Genomic DNA, 21,360 nt, shown 5'->3' on the forward strand with positions numbered 1-21,360 from the left:
GTGTGTGTGTGTGTGTGTGTGTGTGTGTGTGTGTGTGTGTGTGTGTGTGTGTGTGTGTGTGTGTGTGTGTGTGTGTTTCATAAGGTAATTTACATGTGTTACCTAAAACATTTTCTGAGAAAAAACGTTAACTTAATAAAGTGGCTCAATAAAATAGATTATGACATAACAAAATAGGTCAATAAGGTGAAAAATTATTCAAAACATAAAAAGGACAAAAATTTTACTTAATAAGTAAAATTCCAAATAACATGCTGTGTAAAAACATAAATAAAACTTAATAAAATGCTTGTATAAACACATCTAAATTAAATATCAACTGCTGAGTCACTTTAAATGTCATTTAAAGTGACTCAGCACAGACCAGCATAGAGTGGAAACCACAGTTACGTGGATCTCGCTGTATGCACATTAGGGTGACAGAAAAACAGGAAATGAGTAAAAGAAAACCAGCGAAACCTCAGAAAAAAAGAAGAAATTAAAGTGAAAGATACATTTTTTTTTTTTTTTTTTTTTGCCTGTCATGTCTGGCAGATCTTGCAAACAGAACTGTGATCTGAATGCATTGTTGTGCCAGACATATTTGCTATTTCAAGATGAGCTCTATAGGTTCTCTATAGGCTCCTCTTGTTACTGTGTAACCCTTTATTTTACTTGAATTATTTTTAACATGCTATTTATCAAATTGTGCCAGAAATGACAGGCTTAAGAAATAGAAAAGAGAAAAGAAAGAAAAGAGAAAGGGAAAGAGGAAGAAGAAGAAAGGGAAAAAAAAGGAGAGAAAATAGAAAAAAGAAACAGGAAAGAGTGCAAGTAAGTAAACCAAATAGTTAGCCACTTGTTAAACTTAGGATATTGACAATATCTGCAAAATTAAAGATTGTGTGGGGGAAAAATAAATAAATAAATAAATAAAAATAAAAGAAGAATAGTTATACAAACCAACCATTTTGTGTTATTATGTGGGTGTATGTGTTTGTGTCATGAAATGTACTTACCAATGAAGGCAGAAGACCAGGAAGGTGGAAGAAAAAAAAAAAAAAAACCCCACCCAACCTGGAAGAAGAGAGCCAGCAGTCCACTGGCTCAGTAGGCACCCCGACCTCCCACACCCCAGCACAGGGCAGGGAGGGGTGAGCCCGGGGCCATGGTGACAGCATCCCAGAGCACTGCAGCACCTGAGACTGGTGCCACCGCCCCCATCATAGAGGGTAGCCCACTCTCACTAGACGCCCATTCACTCAACAATAGACACAAACAAGCGACAGGACATGCTGGCCTGAGTTGGAAATACGGTGCCCCACCCGACTGCCTACAAAGCACCTCAGGGGCAGAACCAACAGCCCACCACCCCCACTAAGTAATGGAGCTGATCAGTGGGAACCAAAGAGAGTCAAATTCCTCCAATTGATCTTTAGATGAAGCAGACATTCTCTCTAAACTAACATAATCTATTAATAAATTTCTGTACTGAGTAATACATAGTTTATTTTTTGACTTCCAATTCATAAGGATAGTTTTCTTAGCGATGCACAAGGCGGTGAGAACTATGTGTGACATATTTGACTCCATCACTAATTCACTGATGTCACCTAAGATGCATAGTCTGGGGGAAGTTGGGACGCGACAGCTAAACCATGTGGATAGGTCTTTACATATCCTTTGCCAAAATCTCTGAACAGGTACACAAGACCACAGAGCATGTAGATAATTCTCCTCTGAATTGCTTGTACAGTGGGTGCATATGTTTGAATGTGTAAGGCCCATTTGGAACATCCTTTGTCCAGTATAGTGTGTTCTATGGAGAATTTTATATTGTAAAAGTTGTACTTGGGGTCTTTTAGTCATTTTGAAGATATTTAAACATATTTCTGTACATAAATTTTGATCTAGGTTAACAGAAAGATCACGCTCCCATTTTGCAATTGGGAGGGAAACTGAATCATCAGTTTTCAGTAATAATTTATACAATTTTGACAACAATTTTGGGGTATAGAGGTTAAGAAATTCTGTTACCCATGTAGGTATTTCTAGATTCAACTGATTAAGGTTAAATCTTCCCTGTAAAATGGACTTAAGTTGTTGATATTCCAGAAATCTACCGTTGCCAATTCTATATTTTGACATAAGTTCTTGGAATGTAATAAGGTTTCCATCTTGGATAATATGTTCTAAATTATTTACACTCTTATCACGCCATAACGGAAAATTCAGCATTTTCTTTTTCTGACAAATATCTGGATTGTTCCAAATCGGTGTTAGCTTACAGGGGATAAGTGAAGATTTAGTTATTTTCAAAAACGATACATTTTTGAGGAAGTGGATGGGAAAACCTTTGCTTTTACAGAATACCAAGATCAAAAAAGTGAAATGGACAGAAGTTAAAAGTTAAATTCATATCAGACAGGTTTCCAGATTCTGGCCCATTTAAAAGGCGTTAAATTAGCAACAGCAGCAACTGTTAAACTGAACTTTAAGTAGACTTTTTCACACTGCACCATGCTAGCAACATTTACCAGAAGTGACATGTAAATCATAGACAGTATAAAACATGGATGTACTTTCCAAGTCTAAAAAAATGTGGAAATGCTGTCAAGCTGCATTTTATCTGATGGCCAACAGACAGCTGTGGTTGCAAAAAGCCTTCCTGTCCTATACAGTGTTCTAAAGTGAAGTCATGCACACACTGCTTGAGTTGTCTGACATATTGGACATGTTACAACTGGTTGACAGTGGTTCTTGGACATTTCTGGCTCTTGCTGGGTGAATTCAGTTGCAAGGAAGTGGTGTGCCAAAAGCCTCCTAGTCAATGCTTTGGTTGCTAGCAGATTGCCATGGTTGCCTGTGCAGATACAGTCACTTAGAATTGTTGGCCGATCCTTGGCGTTCGATACTTGGCCGAAATTAGATCCCCCACTTATGACAATAATACAGTATGTGTGTGTGTATTGTGCTCCACAGAAACGTGGCAGAAATATGAGGGGCTCTATTCTAAACATTTATACTGAGGAAAAGCTACTGTACAGGAGGAACCCAAAGATTTAGGCCTGTGCTTACACCTACGGGGAATAATCCCATGCCAGTGACACACTGTCTTCCCAGATACATTTCCGCAACAGCCATCGCACCAACAATCACTGTCATGCGCATCTCCTTTGTGTGATTCCTTTTAATACTTTACTCCAAAAATGATGCACTATGAAAGGGATATTCCAACAACATACTGTACATGTCCCGCCAGTTTCTAACCTAATACTGCAGTATTTATTTATGTATGTATTTATTTATAGGTGCAAAAATGTGTATATGCTAACAGGTACTGTAGGAGAGAATCCTGTGCCTCCCCTCGGCCCCAACCAGTTACGGCAGACTGGTTACCTTACAATATGAAGCACCTTAAGGCGACTGTTTGGTGTGATTTGGCGATATATAAATAAAATTGAATTGAATTGAATCAGCATGTCATTAGCATTGAACCCAGTCTTCCATGCAAACAGCTCTCCCAGCCCCAACAGACCACGATTTCCAACCCTTCTCACAAACATTCCTCTGCATATCCAGGGTGTGGACTTAGGCCTCGTTTACACGAGAGCGATCCAGTGAAAACGGTGTCATTTTAGCATTTTCGAAAGGTAACGTGTTCAGACGGAAACAATTCAAAAACGATGTCCGTTTACACCAGGGCTGTCCCTGGTGACTCAATTACTAGTTGTGTAAACCACAAAGAAAATCAGGCTAGCCAAGTAGTCTAAAAGTTAGAAACACTCAGAAAACATGTAAAGTGTAAAGTAATGGATATTCAAAAGCACTGCCTATACAAATGCAGGGTGTGTATTTACCACTTGCAATTCGTATAATATGCACAGTATCAGGTTAGTTTGCTAACGTTAGCAGCCTTCTTTCCTTTTACTCAGCCAACATTCAACTGCTTACATATATAAAAGTGTTGCAGAACTGCAGAACAGCGCTGATGTGACACGCTGTCAGCTGCTTTTAATAATAAATTATAATCATGGATATAATTCTGCCTAATAAGTATTTTTACTTTAGGTTTTTAAGTATATTTTGACTCTAAAATGTAAATTAACTGAGTAGAAAAATGAATTTTACTTACTAACTAAAAAGTAAAAATCTTTGTTTCACCACTTTAGAAAAATCAGTACAGTATGGGAGAAAAGTCATCACACTGGAGTTTGTCACCTGTGTTGCACTACAGCACCTCCCCCTAGTGGTCAAATGATGCTAATACACACCCCTGGGAAAAGCTAAAAACATCCTTTTTTCCATCTTGCAGTTTTCCCCCATGTCATTGGACTACAGTAATGTTAATCTAAACAGTTTAATCTAAACAGTGCCATTGGATAAGAGCATGAGCAGGAAGTCATATAATTGCACATATCGCAAAACTAATTTAAGGTTCACAAATATGAAGATAATTACATCATTTATAATTAGTATGGTCTGCCCTGATGATCTGGTTTGACTTCTGATGTACTTTAGCACCAGAAATGTTGACGAAAGTTTGAGGCTATGAATAAATTAAGAGGCTAATATGAATCCTCTATGCTTCATTGGTGTAGAAGATCTGTCTGTGTAGCAGATCATGAGCAGGAAGATGTGATGGAGGATGATGGAGATCCCCTTGAGGGTGGTGGGAAGGATGAGGAGAGGATAGGGCAGGTTAGAAAACTAACATCCCTAATGCAGACCAAACACTCCACTTCTGAAATTCTTCTGGTGTGAGTTTAAGAAAATGTGCTGGAAACAGAATATCAAAGAGTGCAGCAGAGGCATCTTCTTTCTTTTATTTGCCACTTTCTTCTTCCTTGGTGCCTAACTGATCGTGAATGCAAATCAGTCATTTCCAGTTGATCAGAGTCTACTTAAAAAGGAATAAAAGCCTTTATTCCATCTGCATTCAGTTTGAATAATTCAGCTTCAGTGTTTCTGTGTTCTGTGAAAGCTTTTACTCTATGAAAGAATTATGTATCTTTCCATAGACATGTATAAAACATGGACATAGTCACAATGATGTCAATGATTGGTTCTGACACATTTACATTTTCAAGCCTCGTATTTTAACCTGAATCTGAAATTCAAGTCCAATCCGAGCCTCAGATGGCCAGACTTTAACGCTCTGCCAGGTTTCTAAATCTCTAACTGGCCCTCTTACAGGAGTACAAATAAACTCTCTCTCTCTCTCACACACACACACACACACACAGAGGTACTAATATTGCAACGTTCTCTGAAGGTCAGCTAAAACACTATCACAAGGTTTTCTGGGTCAAGTTCTAGTGTGTATGTCACTGTGTGTGTGGGTACTCAGGTCACCCAGCAGTTGGTATTTAGTGTCACTGACACACACAGTGTACCTTGTGATACTCTGTGTGTGTGCTGGTACAACTTCAGTGTCAGGACATTTAAGGATTCTCAATGGTTTCTATATTTACCCACTGACACTCGAACACTTTGTTACCCACAAGGTGGCAGGAGATTCCTGAGTTGCTATTCTGAGAGGAAAATCCACCCAGGAGAAACTTTCCATAACAGCGTTGTGCGTTGGGAAATCAGTGAGCTACATGAATGCAGCTGATATAGTCATATAGTCAACATATTAATAATGTTAATAAATAAATAATTAATACACATGTTAAACTATTTATCAAGCATTAATTTACAAAGTGACTTTTTTCTGTTTTAAAATTCTGTAATATTTATATTATTTATTTTGTTACATTTTCTGTTTTATTTATTAAATTACTAGATTTATTTTTTTTTTTGCATGTATTATTTTCCTTTGAATTTTTTCTTCCTAGTGTATAAAAAAAAAAAAAATACAAAAAAACCCTGTAAAGGCAACCTACCACAAGATATGACACACATTAGCAGCCATCCATCCATCCATTCACTTCTGCTTATCCCATTCAGGGTCGCAGGCGGGCTGGAGCCTATCCCAGCTGTGATAGGACGAGAGGCAGGGTACACCCTGTACAGGTCTCCAGCCTGTCGCAGGGCCAACACAGAGAGACAGACAACCATTCACACAATTTAGGATCACCAGTTAACCTAACCGCAGTAACTGCGTGACTCAGGACTGTGGGAGGAAACCCACGCAGACATGGGGAGAACATGCAAACTCCACACAGAGAGGTGGATTCAAACCGAGACCTTCTAGCTGTGAGGCGCAAAGTTGGATCAGTGAATCCCTACATACTGTAGGAGGCACACAATTCTGTTTTGACTCCCGCCTCAATCATTATTATTTATTATATTATATGTATTTATTATTTATATATAAATAATCATATATATGTGCTTTTCCTCTATATCAGTATGTGATGCAAAACTTTACAGATATATCTTTATGTATTAGCCAACAGTAGATCTGATTTATGAGCACAAATCCTGTGAACAAAACTGTGTAAGAAAGTCTGAAACAGAGAAAAAAGTTTCAGTTTCAAATATCAAACTTTATTCTTACCAAGATCAGAGAGTCTGGAGCTGGATGAAGATTCGGTGTCTCATTAACACTGAAGGCAGATATATGACCCAGTTAGAGATATTTCATACTGTATTTTATTTTCAATGAAACCTGACGTGTCATATTTTTAAAAGATTTGTCCTTTACAAACATGGCATACAGACATTACAGTAAATCTCTGTATGTACAACATATATATTTATATATAATTATACATTGTATAAACACTGACTAGTCAGCTGGGCGCTAACACGGGAACTCTGATGCTAACATATTTCAAATGAATTTGTATTGGGGTTATGAATCATTTTGAGTATAAAAAATATTTTTGTATCCTTAAAATCCTTCAACTTAATTTCAGAGCTTCATAAATGTATTGTTTCTTTGTGCTGTCTACGCCCATCTCCCACTTGAAGCAAAGTTTCTGCTCATGCTGTAGATGGTGGTAGAGCTCTGATGTCTCCCCCAGGCTCCGAATGGGATGATAATGATAGTGGCGTTGTCCTCTGAGCCATACTGCAGCGCCTGAAAATATATCACATTATTTACGTCAGCAGCTTCGGGGACTATTTGTCATAATTTTATTTTTAATGCTCAAGTGACTATCTTTAGAGAAAAGGATGGAGTGCTACATCAGCTAAGGTTAGCTAGCTTAATTGTATGGAATTTTTTCAGGTCTTTGAAAGTAACTGATCACAGGTAATGTGTAGGCTACCTCCTCCCACTTCTCCAGGTACACAAGGAAGCATTCCCAAGACAGCAGGGAGACATAATCTGTTCAGTGTGTCCTGGGTCTGCCCTGGGATTTCCTCCTGGTAGGACATACCAAGAACACCTCACCTATGAAGCATCCAAGAGGATCCCTCATAGGTGACCACCCCAACCACCTCAACGGGCTTCCTTTCAATGTTAAAGAGTAGTGAGCTCCTTATCTCTACAGTGAGCCCAGATACCCTTCAGAGGAAGCTAATTTAATCTGCTTGTATCTGCAATCTTATGGAATCAGTCACTACCAAGAGGTCACAGGTGAAAGCAGGGGTGTAGACTGGCCACTAAATTAACATCTTCCCTCTCCCGAGTCACCTAGCCTCAAGGTAATGCAGAAGTTGTGCTCTATGAGTTTTTGCTTCAGACGCTGCCAGAGCCGCATTCAGCTTGGCCTTTACCTATTGGCTGCCTTCAGAGTCACACAGGCTAATCAAACTTGATAGATCAACTTGATGGCTCCCTTCACCTCTGGTGTCCACCATTTGGTTTGGGGCAACCACCTCAACAGGAACCAGCAACCTTATGGCCTCAGCAATAGAGATTCTGAGCACATTCCATTCAAACATGGTCCTCACCTCCTGCCTCGACAAAGGGGCCTACAAATGTATTTGTCACTTCTGTGAATTTGAAAAACCACATCGATATGATAAAATGTAATTGAACTGTTTGGACCCCCTGTCTTTTTTCTTGTATCTATGAAGTATATGATATTAAGATGAAAAACCTGCTGAGCGATGACATCAGCAGCCTCTGTGGGGTCTTGGCACTGGTTGATGATGTCACATATCTCCTGATCACTCAGCAGGAAGTTGATGCCATCTGTGGTCAAAGTCAGGAAGGAGTCTTTGGCATGTTTGACCTGCAGCGAAATACAGGTCAGACGCAGTTTAGTTTTCTGTAATTTCAGTTACACGTATCAGCAGTAGAAAGTACCATTACAGCTGTGTATAAAATCACCAACTGGTTTGTGAAGTCCTGTTGTGAAGCCTCAAGATGGTGTTTTGAAAACTGGACCTCACAAGCGAGGAGTGGCTCTGACTTTAAAACCAAAGACACCGCAGGCCCATTGGCTAATGAGTTGCCAGTTACAGTTTATGAGTCTATGGACTATTTTTCCATAGACGTCTATACAACTGGAAGTCTTTTTGCAACTACAAGGGTCATCCTGCTGGCAGCCATTAGAAAGGATGCAGGTTAAAGGTACTTCACTGTAATCTTCACTTTTCAGGCCTGGAATCTACATCCATTTGTTATACTGTCTATGGTATAAATACTCTTATAAAAGTAAAAGTACTGAATTCAAAAGAACTATGTAGCTGACTTAACCAAAGATCAGAGGTCTGAGAAGCTGCAGGGAGACTCACGGTGAGTCGTTGGGTATCGGGCTCTGCGATGACACCGCTAGCTTTCAGGTGGAAGTCTCCAATGCTCCGCGTCATGGCGAGCCTCCCGTTAACGTTAGCTTGACCCACGCTGTTCCATGTCACGTAACCTCCGAACCTCTGGATCCTGAACACAAATGCACACAAGGAAGTGAGTCGCTGAGAGTCTGCACACTAAAAGACTGGAAATATTTGCAATAAGAGCTCATTTTTGTGGTTCAGCCTGCTTTATTTGAGTTATATGTAAATTATGACTTAAGAAACACAAAGAGCTGCTGAAGTAGCTCCAAATTAGTGACATTTGGAAAAATGAAGGTATTTAAAACTTTTTATTTTTGTATTTTACAGAAGCAGAAACCTGACACACGAAGCATTAACATGTCTTTGGAAGACTTGCTCTGCTGTTGCATAACTCCACCTGCTTATAGCTGAAGGGAAATCCAAACCTGCATCCCTGCAGTTCTGTTCTAATTTCAAGTACTGGATAAACCAGGTCACATTATGCAGGGATATCCTGGAGTGCTGAATCTGTACCAGCTGTAAGCACTCCAGCATACTGTAGGGTGTATTTATTCACGACTTAACCAGCTGCTGTTGGGAAACCTGAACCCTTCTGAACTCTTTCATCTGTACAGTTCACTTTGTGCTGGAAGTGGCTTTGACTGAATCCCCCCTCAAATATTCCAGCATATTATTAAACTATAATTATAATAAGAAACAGGTTAACAACGCCATGATGAATTTGTGTGTTGAATTATAATCTTATGGTTGCAAGAACACATTCATGCTATTACTTCTATAGTGAACATGGTAACTGTATTATATTAGAAGTACTGTGGTAGTTGCTGCAGGAAAAGTGTCATTAATCACAGGGGTAACAATTCCTGTGGTAGTAGGGATCGTGTACCGGTGTCTCTCGTCCTCGCTGTCAGGTGTGTGGTCTGTGGTGAGCTTGTTGGCTTGTCCATTCCTGCACAACATCGCCCGACTGTCACCAACGCTGCCGACTACCAGCTCCACACCATCACGCAGCAAAGCAACCGTTGCTGTGGTGCCGGCTGTCAGGAAGGAGGCTGGAGAGGAAGAGATGCATGAATTCTCGATTAAAGTATTATAGTTTAAAGTCCAAAATACTTAGAATGCAGTGGTTTAGATTTTTCTTGGAGTACTTTTTGTATCCAACCTTTCTTGTTGGAGGAGTTATAGTACCCCTTCAATGACGCCAAACCTTATTCTTTGAACAGGTTATCTGATGTGATTTTTAATGGAGTCTTAACAATATTATTTACATAAAAGCCAAAACTGTAAAAACCCCTAGAAGTTGTGATCATAAGGTTAAAAAGACAGTTCAGCATCTTCTCATGATATGGTTACCTATGCAAATGGAGCCTGAAAAGTCTACTAGTGCAGTAAGCCACTAAATGTGCTTAGATGGGGCTTCACCCTCAGGGGTGCACAATTTCATGGTGCACAAGCCAGGGAATATAAAAATGATGGATATGCTCCTGACTTAATGCTCTGTATTTTGGCTTGTTCCTCTAATGAAACCTGCTGTTTGGTGACTCAGCTCTAATTACCAGTGATGATCTTTGGACGTGAAAGTTTGAAGTCTGTGGTGAAATTGTACACTGCACATGCAAGTAGTCAGAACGAGACTTCCAGGGAGGTAGCCAAATGTAACAGGAGTGCTGGGAGGAGCCAAGGTGCCCAAGAAGACAACCTTGAAGGGGAGATTAGCCAAATTTAAGTCAATTATCGGTTTGGGTGTATTTATGGGCTAAGACACTTTATGATCTCACCCTATACTCTCCAAATTTATCCACTATGTTACCCTTCGCTTTTTTATTCATAGGGAACAATTATTATTGGATGGATACAAATGTTTGAACTAGTTATTCACTACCTTCAGAGCGTTACCGTTAAATTTTAGTCACTGTAGCATACATTTAGCATTTATCCAATGCTTACCTATTTATTGTCATTTTAGTTTGAGTCACTCTTTAGCACCATAGTCACATTTCTAGTTTTTTCTTTTATCTTTTATAAACTACAAGATGTAGTTGGTTCTAATTTATTCTTTAACTTTCTTTAGTTGTATTTATTAGCAACATATCTCAAATCACATTGTGCCTGCTGATAAGAACTGACAAACTAGAAATGTGAATAATTTGAACACTTTGTCCGTCTTTATGGCCATAGATTGAAAAATAACTCATGTCTCACCATTATTGAAGTAGCTGAGATGCGTGTGTAGAGCCTTGTCAGCATCTAAAAAGGCTTTCTTTAAAACTTTCTCCAGGTCATCGTCTTCTTCCAAAGCGTCTCTGCATCAAAAACATTGTTTTGTAATGTGCAGTCATTACTGACTACGGAGCTTTCCCAGCATTAACTTGTTTAAATTCTCATATTTAGATGTATTATGTTGAACCTGATAAATTTCTCCATGAAGGTGTAGCAGTAGTCAGCAGCGTGGGGGCCACCGTGGCCGTCAAACACAGCGAAGTACAGCAGGTTCTCATTGATACGAGCGATGCGGAGACGGTCCTCGTTCTGTTTCCTGAGACCCAAAACAGACGCACTGCCAACTCGAGACAGACTGACCTGAGGGAGGGAGAGAGGGAGGCACGCTTTGGTCATTAAACCATAGACTGATCAGGGGTCTCTTTCACTCTTTCACCCATCCTTTTGTTCATGCACTTATTCAGTCGTCTTCAGCAAAATAAAATGAATCACCATTTTGATAACTAATAGGTTTTTCATCAATCAAGAATGCTAAATCTGATCTTTTTGAACCAATTAATTTGTTTTTGTGTGTGACTTCATGTAAAGTCTGACAGAAAGCTTCGGAAGGCAGCGAGATGGTATTTGAAGGTTTTCATGGTGTAAGATTTCTTTAAGGACATCAAATGCATTCTTTCAGTAATTTCATTAAAAACTTCCAGTTTTCTGTCATAGTCTGCATTTTGGCATTGTTATTATTTTCTATCTGAACTGCACATGTATGCAGGGATGAGTTCCTTTCAGCCTTTGAGATTTTTATAGCAACTTTTCATTTTTTTGATACTATAAGAAACTCTAAGAAAATGTTACCATCTGTAAATGACAATAAAAAAATAAACTCGTATTCGAATAGGAGAATGTAAGTAAACGACAAAGATTTAAAATGCTGGAGCATTCTGTTTGCATTTGCTTTGGAGTAGGCTTTTTTTTTCCCCAATTAAAGCATTGATCAGTGTTCAAATAGCTTCACAGAACAGGAAGTCCTGGCACAGTTATACATGGGCTGTACCCCAAGTCCCGAAACACTGGACATTGTCCCCAGAGGCTCAACCAGCAGCCAGTAACTGATAGGTTTCCACATTGGTCAATTGCAGATACCTAAACAATGTGAATTTGGCAATGTAAATTCGATTTTATTAGATATTTTTTATTTTTATTATTTCGTTAAATCTCTAAATCTAATAAAACAATTCAAATGATCTGAGGGGAATATTTATTAGGTTAAAATAATTTTGAACTTGTTACCATGCCCTTAAAATACCTACTGAAAACATTTGCTTATACTTTTCCATTCTATCCATTCAATCACCTACCTGTCTGAACACATTACTTATCAACACTCACTGGCCTTATTTTAGTAGGTGCCCACTAAAGTATCGCGTTGGACCCCATTCTGCATTCAGAACTGCTTTAATGCTTCATGGATTCAACAAGGCGCTGGAAACATTCCTCAGAGTTTTTGCTTCATACTGACATGATGACATCTGTTTGAGCTTCAGCTTAAAAACCTTCAGCCTGCCATGTGATTGGCTGATTAGGTACTTGCATTCACAGCTGTACCTGAAAAAGTGGCCAATGAGTGAATGTATTCATTTCCACTCTTCTTTCCTACCTGTGGAATCGGTCTTCCATATCTGATACTGGAGGGCAGCAGTATTGGCTCTTCTATCCGGTTGTCCCAAATCCCGAATGAGTCCCAGGTCACTGGACGGAAGCTTACATCACTTGTCTGCCGCACGCCCACCACCCCAAACAATGCCCCACCCACCTGCAGGATGATCATCCAGGAAAATTAGCAAGGTTATACTAATGTTTTAGCTTGCTTACTGGATCAGCAGCGTAAGTACTTATTATGAGATTGTATCATTTCAAAGAAGACAATACATGTTAATTCATCAGCAATTTAATACATTTGCCAAAACAGTCATTACATTTATGCCTAAAATGGTCTGTTTCTTTTAATACTATTTATATATATATATATATATATATATATATATATATATATATATATATATATTCAGAATAATAATATGGCAGGTAAGGTGCTAAAAGGTGAATATAAACTCAAAATTTGTCACTATAATCTAGAAAATTTTATCATACAAAAAAATGTATTCTGCTCTAATCTTCAAAAAGCAGCATTGCATGTTTTTTTTTTTTTTTTTAATTTTGAAGCAACAAAAAAAAAAAAAACACAACTTTCCAACAGATTCACCTGCCCGGATGTCGCGGAGGTTTCCGATGAGGATCGTGCAGTGAGGAAGGTTTGTCTGGCGAATGTGGAGCGTCCACAACGCAGCATATTGAACAGCAGTGCAGATGACATGACTGAGCGACTTTAACAGCTGTGGAGATTTTACAAGAGGAGGAATCACCTGGCCAGGTGGTGAACTTCTATAGTAAAAGAGAAAGAACAGAATATATGGTAAAACAGCTGCAGCTATGCCAGGTTAAATTCATTGTTAAATTAAGCATATATAAAATGCACAGTTCTTTGGCAGGGTTGGTTTCAAAGATAGAACGGGAATAAGTGGAAGTAAATGGATGGATCTTCTGTATATATGAGTGTGTCCACAAATAGGCTCATAACCCCTGCTGTGTAGCCCTTTATCCCCTATCTATTACAAGTGGGCTACAAGTCCAAGCTCTAAAAATAGAGAGTTCATCTGGAAATGAGCTTCCCTCCAAAAAAGGGGTCACTTTTCTGAAAGATCTGTTTAATAGGCTGTATTTAAATGAGCTGAAGGACAGGTAACACTGAAGCTGTCACCTTTCCCCCATTTACCTTTGACCTAATTCACATCTTGTCACGTAGTCATTACAAACCTGTCAATATATTTGGATTAAATTTCACTCTGCAGCGCTGGAACATGCATAAGTAAAGTGACCTTTACTTGGCACTTCAAAACAGTGTGGGCAAAAATAAACACATCTTGTTGACAAAACACAACAATGCACATGTGTGTTGGGTTCCCTCATGAATAACTGAGAGGTTACACACACTGACACAAATACAAGTATTTTTGTGTCAATTAGCTGTTTTTGTTATGACTCTAAATCTATTAAAATACAAAACTTTTTCCAAGAGATGAAGCTGTTATCCTTTACACCCACATCTGAGACGCCTTCAGAAGAGATGTTTTCGAGAGTCTGCCTGTCAGTTATTATTTTGCAACTAAAACTAATAAATCACAAGTTTTAAGAATGCAGCACAGAGCTCATTCATAAGCTGGCGTTTAACCAAAGCTGAGTATTTTTGTTATTTCAGATGAAAAATAGCAGAGGATGGTGTAATATGATATAAGGAAATTTAGCAAACATTAAACATTTACATTTCCATTAAAAATATTTTTTATAAAGTCATCCTAGAACTTGGTATACTATAGAAAAGTCCCTAAAAGACTATAGTGAGTTTATATCAGCTATAAAAGTAAAGCAAAATCACCTTCTTCCTCTTTATTTCTTTTATTGATCTTCTCACCTTGTGTTGCCTCTGTAGCAACAGGTGTCCAAAGTTCCCTCAGCTGCTTCGAGCCCTCAGCCGTTCTTGGGGTGTTGCTGTCAAAGCTCAGGGGCTCGACTGGAGGGTATTTAAACTGAGCTGCACCCATCCAATCAGAACATGAGAAGGCTTGGCGTCACTGCTGAATCACATGTGGAGGTTGTGACTGTTTTGGGAGGCAAGCCAGCTCAAACACTCTGTGTTACTCCTGTCTTTTTATTCTTGTTTATATAACTAGTTAAACAAACCAATTTGTAATTCAACCAATTCAAAATGTTTTATAGAACATAAAAATAAAGCAGGTGTCAAACTGATAATCATCATCATCATAATAATACACAAAATCTTTGGTTGTTTGTCCGCAAACTCCCCCCTACTCAACCAAATTTGGCACATATATGCACATCGTAGGCCCCTCGAGGTTCTTATCTATATCAGATATTATGACATCATCACATTGCTTAGCAACCACCATCTAACAGCCTAAAATGACCCATTTGTAATATTTATACACTCATAATGCGTTAGAAAAACTTCATGTCAATGATAAAATAAAATACAAAAGTAACACTTTTAAATTTTAAGATAATTTTATATATCCATCCATTCGCTTCCGCTCATCCTGTTCAGGGTCGTGGGGGGCGGGGGGCGCTGGAGCCTATCCCAGCTGTCATAGGGCGAGAGGCAGGGTACACCCTGAACAGGTCTCCAGCCTGTTTCAGGGACAACACAGAGAAACAAAAAACCTTTCACACTCACACCTATGGGCAATTTAGAGTAGCCAATCAACCTAACCCCAGTAAGTGCATGTCTTTGGAATGTGGGAGGAAACCCACACAAGCACAGGGAGAACATGCAAACTCCACACAGAGAGAGGGAGAGGCCTGCGCCAAGGTGGAATCAAACCCAGACCTTTCAGATGTTATTCTAACTGTGAGGCAGCAGTGCTAATCACTGCGCCACCGTGCTTCTCTCTCTCTCTCTCTCATATATATATATCTATATCTATATATATATATATAGATATAGATAGATATATAGATATATATCTATATATCTATCTATATCTATCTATCTATATCTATAGATAGACAGATAGACAGATAGATAGATAGATAGATAGATAGATAGATAGATATCATATATATAAAATAAAAAAAACTATAGAGATTGGAACACACAGTTATTAAAGATACTGCACTGCAGTGGTTTGAATCATATTTATCTAATAGACTCCAATTTGTTCATGTAAATGGGGAGTCTTCTTCACACACTAAAGTTAATTATGGAGTTCCACAGGGTTCTGTGCTAGGACCAATTCTATTTGCATTATACATGCTTCCCTTAGGCAGTATTATTAGAAAGCATTGCATCAATTTTCATTGTTATGCAGATGATACTCAGGTTTATTTGTCCATGAAGCCAGAAGGCCTGGATGACCTCTAATTTCCTGCTTCTAAATTTAGATAAAACTGAAATTCTTTTACTCGGCCTCAAAAATCTTAGAAACATGGTGTCAAACCAGATACTTAGTCTGGATGGCATTACTTTGGCCTCCAGTAACACTTTTGGTTTTTCTCTGTATTATTGTGCTGTCTTTACCTCGAAATATAAAGCACCTTGAGGCAACTGTCGTTGTGACTTGATGCTATATAAATAAAATGGAACTGAATCGAATAATAATGAATAAAGTTCTCAAAGCTCTGTCTGGCTTTCTCTACCTTTTTACTGCTCTTTTCTCTGTTTTCTCGCTTGCTCTTCCTTTCTTCCTCCTACTATGTGTGAGTAGATGTGTGAGTGTGGCGGTTTGTCACCAGCTGTGGAAAGCCCTCCAGAGGGTGTGTTGTCTAACCAGCTCCAGCTGGCTCCTGACTGACACACCTGCTTCACATTCACTCATCATTCATCTATACAATAAAAGGGAAACAGGCAAGTAATTGTCTGCAGTGTTTGAGAATTTACATGGAAAAATAAATAAATAAATAATATATATAAAAAATAATGTATGGTAGCATGCATGGTAACAAGTTAAGTGTCCTTTTAACAAAAAATGCACTACAAATTGCGATAGAGGATGGATGTGACCCCACTGTGCATGGAATTCATTTTTACAACATGTATTAGTCGTGTAGGGAGCAGTAGGGGAATTCTGACATTTGATAAGTGTTTGGATGAGTTTTAGCACATGGAAAAACTATTGCACGCTGCAGTGATGCTGCTGTGGTTAAAAAGCCGGTTAAACAACGTGCAAATATAATTGTAAATTTTGTCTAAAACTTGATCTCAAGAGTTGTTTGGGGTCAGGCACATAATGATAGGACATGCTGATGTAGATCTGCCTACACTGTCACATGTACTTACTGTATGTGTATATGATGGTGTGGATTGTTGATGCACACTGTGTGCATGGTGTGTACTTATGTGCCTGAGTAGCTGTGCGTGCAAGGCCTTGCAAGCAATTTCCCGTACTCGGTCTGTCGTGTCTTCATCATTTACCGAGAACTGTAGACATTTGGCAGTCACCGTGGCCCAAGTGCATGGAAAACCTTTGACACAAAAAAATCAAATTTCAGAAATCTGAGAATGAACAGTTGGGCCTAGAATAGAGCTTGAAAAGACTGGCAGTGTCTCAATTTTCAAAAGAAATTTGTCTTGGAAGAAAGTAAAAATTCTCTGCAACAGTGCAGCACCAGCTAATCACTCATGACTAGACTAGCTATATTTCCATACTGCCAGGCATCAGCCTTCAGTGATACTATAATCAAATGAGTGGTCACTACTTACAAATACAACTTGAAAATTTTAAATGGTCACAAATGCATCTTCCTCTCATGTGCAGATGCATGTAAAGCTATATTTGCGCTTCTGCCCAGTAACTATCATTCAAATCATCACTAACAGCATTAACTGACCTGTCTGTGGGACAGCTATGCTAGCTTACAATAAAAGGATTGGCTGTTCACCTACTTAACACTAGATGGTTACAGCTATGCTAGTGGTAAGTGCTGCAGGCTCTACTTTAGTGTTGCAGCAATTTGCCTTACTAATATCTTGTCCCCCTGCTTCTTCCCTTAGTGTCAGTCAAGCCTTTTTAAAGTCTGTGGCCTGAAGCATTCTACCTGGGTTCACGCTCACCTGCTGGCTCGTCATCCTGCATGCTGGCTCTTCAACACTCCACCTTTAGAGAAATCTCTTCGTGGTCCATACCTGCAAGCCAGGTACATGTGGTGAATGGCTTTTGAGTCTGGGCCAAGAAAGGTTTCCTTGTTACCCCAAAACTGATGCTCTCACTCACCAGCACCCCCCCCCCCCCCCCCCCCTTCACTTCAGCAACTCTGGCTGCTTAATATTGACTCTAATAAACCTGAACTATATGTAGTATCGCCAGATTTGGTTTGTGTAGTTTTGTGAGCTATGACTAGCTTGACTGTCTTAGCTATTGGTAATACCTTTGGCTCAGTGGTGGCCCTTTAACATTTTGTCCTTCGAGGAAAGAATGTATTGCTGTGCATTTATATAATTTATCCAGTTCACATCATGGTCTGATTGTAGTACTGCAGAATGGAGGGATCATTTTCTTTTTCTCTTTCCAAACTCCTAGTTGGGCTGACTGAATCTGTTTATTCTTATCACCAAATATAACTGATGTCAAGAAAAAACATGGCTTTAATTTTTTTTAAATCAAACTATAGCAACAATAACTAAATTAGGTGAATAGCCACTTCTACCACTGGGCTTAAGCCTTAAGCCATACCATTCTCACTTAGATGTATATACTTTTATTTTTAACAATGTAATTTTTATTTATATTTTTAGGAGTTCTATTTTATATTTCTGAAAGTGACTTTCTACAGCATGGCACTCAACAAGAGCGGCCCTCCAATCTCATTGTACATTCTATATAATGACAGTGAAGGCATTCTATTCTGTTCTACTGGCAATGGTCATTACTGTCCCCTGACAGGTGGGGGTGCTCATGAGTCCTCAGTAGTGAATCATTTATGCCTGCTTCAACACAAAGCCCACACTTTATTTGCAAAAAACGGTATCAGTACTGACTTAAATTACTAAAATATCCTTTGGTTTACAGTGAATCCCCCTAAAACTGTGCATTTGCTTTTATTTATATATTTTTGGTGCTTTATTTGGGGTCAAATGCTGGTTAAAATCAACATGAATGCTGATACCATGGGATGGGGGAAACTAGAAGTCTGTCCAAACTTAAAGGTTGTGTAGATTTCAACGGGATATGATGGAAACTCTCAAAGAAAATGAGATGCTGCAACAGCAAACACTGAGAAACTAGAAACAAGAGATTAAGATCAATCTCTTATGTGGGAAACTATGCCTTTGTAATTCTTGTAATTACAGTGAATTTTTTTTGCCTGAGTCAAATTTGTGTCTCACAGGGAGGAGAATACAATGTGAAGCAATGCAGCAAGTGTCAGTCCATATGGCACAGAAGGATTCATTTCTGCACAAACCCAAAGATGATTACATGACAGATAGAAATGGCTGATATAAGAAGAGCTTACATCGTGCAGCATTCCCAAATCACACAGGTCAACAGATGGTGGTAGCATAAAAAATAAATGCTAAAGGGGGAAAAAAAATTGCAAATGTATTAACTAAATCGATGCCCATTAATATGCTGGTTTATGCTGTTCTTTGGTTATTTTTAATTGAATGCATCTACATAGGCCCCACATGGGTTTTCTGTGGGCAGCCGATCGCGGCCTTGCCCACAGAAAACCCATGTGGGGCTCCAAAGGGCAAACTAATGACTATGAACTGCCCCTCTCTATCATGTCTGTGGTGCTGATGCCTTCTGGGACATTTTTGATGAAACATCTAATAACATAAACCGCCCCTGCAAGAATTTTGTCCTTCAGTTATAGTGAATGAAATTCTAGTATTTTATTAGTCTGATGCTTAGTACTAATCAGCAGATATGCATCTGAGTGTAAATGATATGAGTCAGCTGATAATGTGGAATTATTTTGTAAATCTTGGTGCCCCCTCCCCCGAAAATGGTGGGTGATCAATATTCTAACAATGAGGCTTCAAATGCAGAGTCCAAAACCAGTGGGTGACTGCATGGTGGCTACATCCATCTTTTATATACAGTCTATGCATGGGTGGAAAATTAATTATCCCAAGTGGCCACATGGGAATCTGCGACGGTCCGCACAAGGGGAGCATATAAAGAGGTAAAATTAATAAACAGGAATTCAGCTTATTGTTATGGCCCTCAACAACACCTCTCAACAAATGCACCTTTACTCCTCCCCTGAGTAACCGAACACCCAGCAAACATTCCCTCTTCAAGTGACGGTTGTTTAGATACTAAATCAATGCGTTCTGGATGAAACAAACTGAGCAGCCGTACAACGTACACCTTTTAAAAAATGTACAGTGAAAAAACTGTACCTAATTTGACTGCTGCAGGTCAGTTTCCTAAAGTTATTCAATATGATCAGTAACTAAGTTAATATGTTAGTAAGTTAATACTAATTTGCTTTTTATTTGCTCATTTTTGGTAGTCGCTATTGCAAAAACAAAGTAGAAAAAATGCTTTTTCCACAGAACAATAGTCATAGCTTATCAAAAAGTCTGATTTTTATTCCTAATAACCGATTAAACCTTATGTAAATAAGTTTTAAAGAAATCTTCTGTGAATCTGTGATGTTTATAATTAATAGGATTTTTGTAAGCTTTCAAAACCAAAACCTAAGTCAAAAGAGGTGCTTCCTGTTATTTAACATTAGGACCAACTGCTCATACAGTGAGTAATGTTTAAGAATAAATGATAAATAACAGAATGGTAAATAACATGATGGCTTTTACGTCTTTACTCCTGAATTGTTCACAGATTTTCAAGGACATGTTAATAAACCATCTTTGTTCCATGTTTCCCACAGACCAGCTGAATAAATCATGGTGGAGAGACTCTTGTTAACACGAGGGTGACTTTAATGTTTTTGAATTATTCAAAAAAGCAACCCGGTGCTCCGTCAACAACATGACTCCATTACAGGAGGAGAAGGAGGAGGAGGAGGCGTTATGAAAGAGGGTGAAGGTGACGAAAAGGAGAGATGAGGAAGATGAACGTATGACGAGGGAGAGTGCATATATATATATATATATATATGACTTTAATAAAGCAGAAGAAATGAGCATTTGTGGCGCCCCCTGTCAGACCTGCATTCGAAAGGAAAGTGCAGTGACCTGGAAAGAGAAAAAGGAATGATGGGAGGAAAGAAAAGGAAAAAAAAACAGATAATATGAAAGCAAAAAGGCATATAACCAAAATAACAAAAAAAAGAGAGGAAATGAAAATGAAGAAGGAAAAAAAGGAAAAATAAATGAGGGGGAAAGGAAGTGAATGTAATCAAAGATGAATGGGGAAGGAAAAGACAGGAAACCAAATGGGGGGAAGCCCAGATTTTAAAAAATGGAAAGGAGTAAGGAACAGATACAGCAGTCTGCAGGAAGCAATTCACTGACTCACTCAGGCAGTCCGGGATCCCTGCTGCCTGAGTGCTTTGTCGAAAAGAAAGTGGATGAAATATTTAGCAGCAGCAGAGCCGCTGTCCTCTCTGCTCATCCATGTCAACAACCACGGCTGTTTGAAACTGAAATACTGGAGGAAGTACACAAAATGGAGCACTATTGACTCCTGCTCTTACTGCTGTTTGAGGAAACTGTTATACAACTTTAAACCTGTGCCGACATTGTTGGAAAAACTAGGCTGTAAAAGTCAGAGCAACACAGCAGCTGTGCGAGGTGAGAGTGAGAAGCAGTAGCATTCACATGTAGCAATGTTGGTGGAGAGGCAGCGGATTAAAGTTTAATGACATGCGCGTGATTTTAGGAGCTAATATAAAACAATGTTAGGAATACAATCTTTTTGGTAAAAGGAATAGGAATGTATTTATGTA

The 21,360-nt window shown here is 38.8% G+C and overlaps 1 protein-coding gene across 1 annotated transcript; it reads right to left on the minus strand.

The window, feature by feature from the left end:
• Positions 1 to 6,713: 6,713 nt before the first annotated feature.
• On the minus strand, positions 6,714 to 14,496 carry LOC115797361 (protein phosphatase 1K, mitochondrial). Its single transcript, XM_030753926.1, has 9 exons — positions 14,399 to 14,496; positions 13,133 to 13,311; positions 12,527 to 12,682; positions 11,063 to 11,235; positions 10,858 to 10,958; positions 9,542 to 9,707; positions 8,617 to 8,761; positions 7,977 to 8,111; positions 6,714 to 7,009 (listed from the first exon to the last, which is right to left on the minus strand). Exons 2-9 carry the CDS (start codon positions 13,241 to 13,243, stop codon positions 6,878 to 6,880), a joined length of 1,119 nt encoding a protein of 372 aa, XP_030609786.1. The 5' UTR covers positions 13,244 to 13,311; positions 14,399 to 14,496; the 3' UTR covers positions 6,714 to 6,877.
• Between the last annotated feature and the right edge of the window lie 6,864 nt (positions 14,497 to 21,360).

Source organism: Archocentrus centrarchus, chromosome 18, assembly GCF_007364275.1.
Source record: "Archocentrus centrarchus isolate MPI-CPG fArcCen1 chromosome 18, fArcCen1, whole genome shotgun sequence".
Classification (NCBI taxonomy): domain Eukaryota; kingdom Metazoa; phylum Chordata; class Actinopteri; order Cichliformes; family Cichlidae; genus Archocentrus; species Archocentrus centrarchus.

Coding starts and splice junctions, on each gene's coding strand:
- LOC115797361 (XM_030753926.1), bottom strand. CDS start 13,243: ATGTCATCTGCACTGCTGTTCAATATGCTGCGTTGTGGACGCTCCACA. Junction 8,112..8,616: donor CCGATACCCAACGACTCACC/GTGAGTCTCCCT, acceptor ATTTCGCTGCAG/GTCAAACATGCCAAAGACTC. Junction 7,010..7,976: donor CTGATGTCATCGCTCAGCAG/GTTTTTCATCTT, acceptor ATATATTTTCAG/GCGCTGCAGTATGGCTCAGA.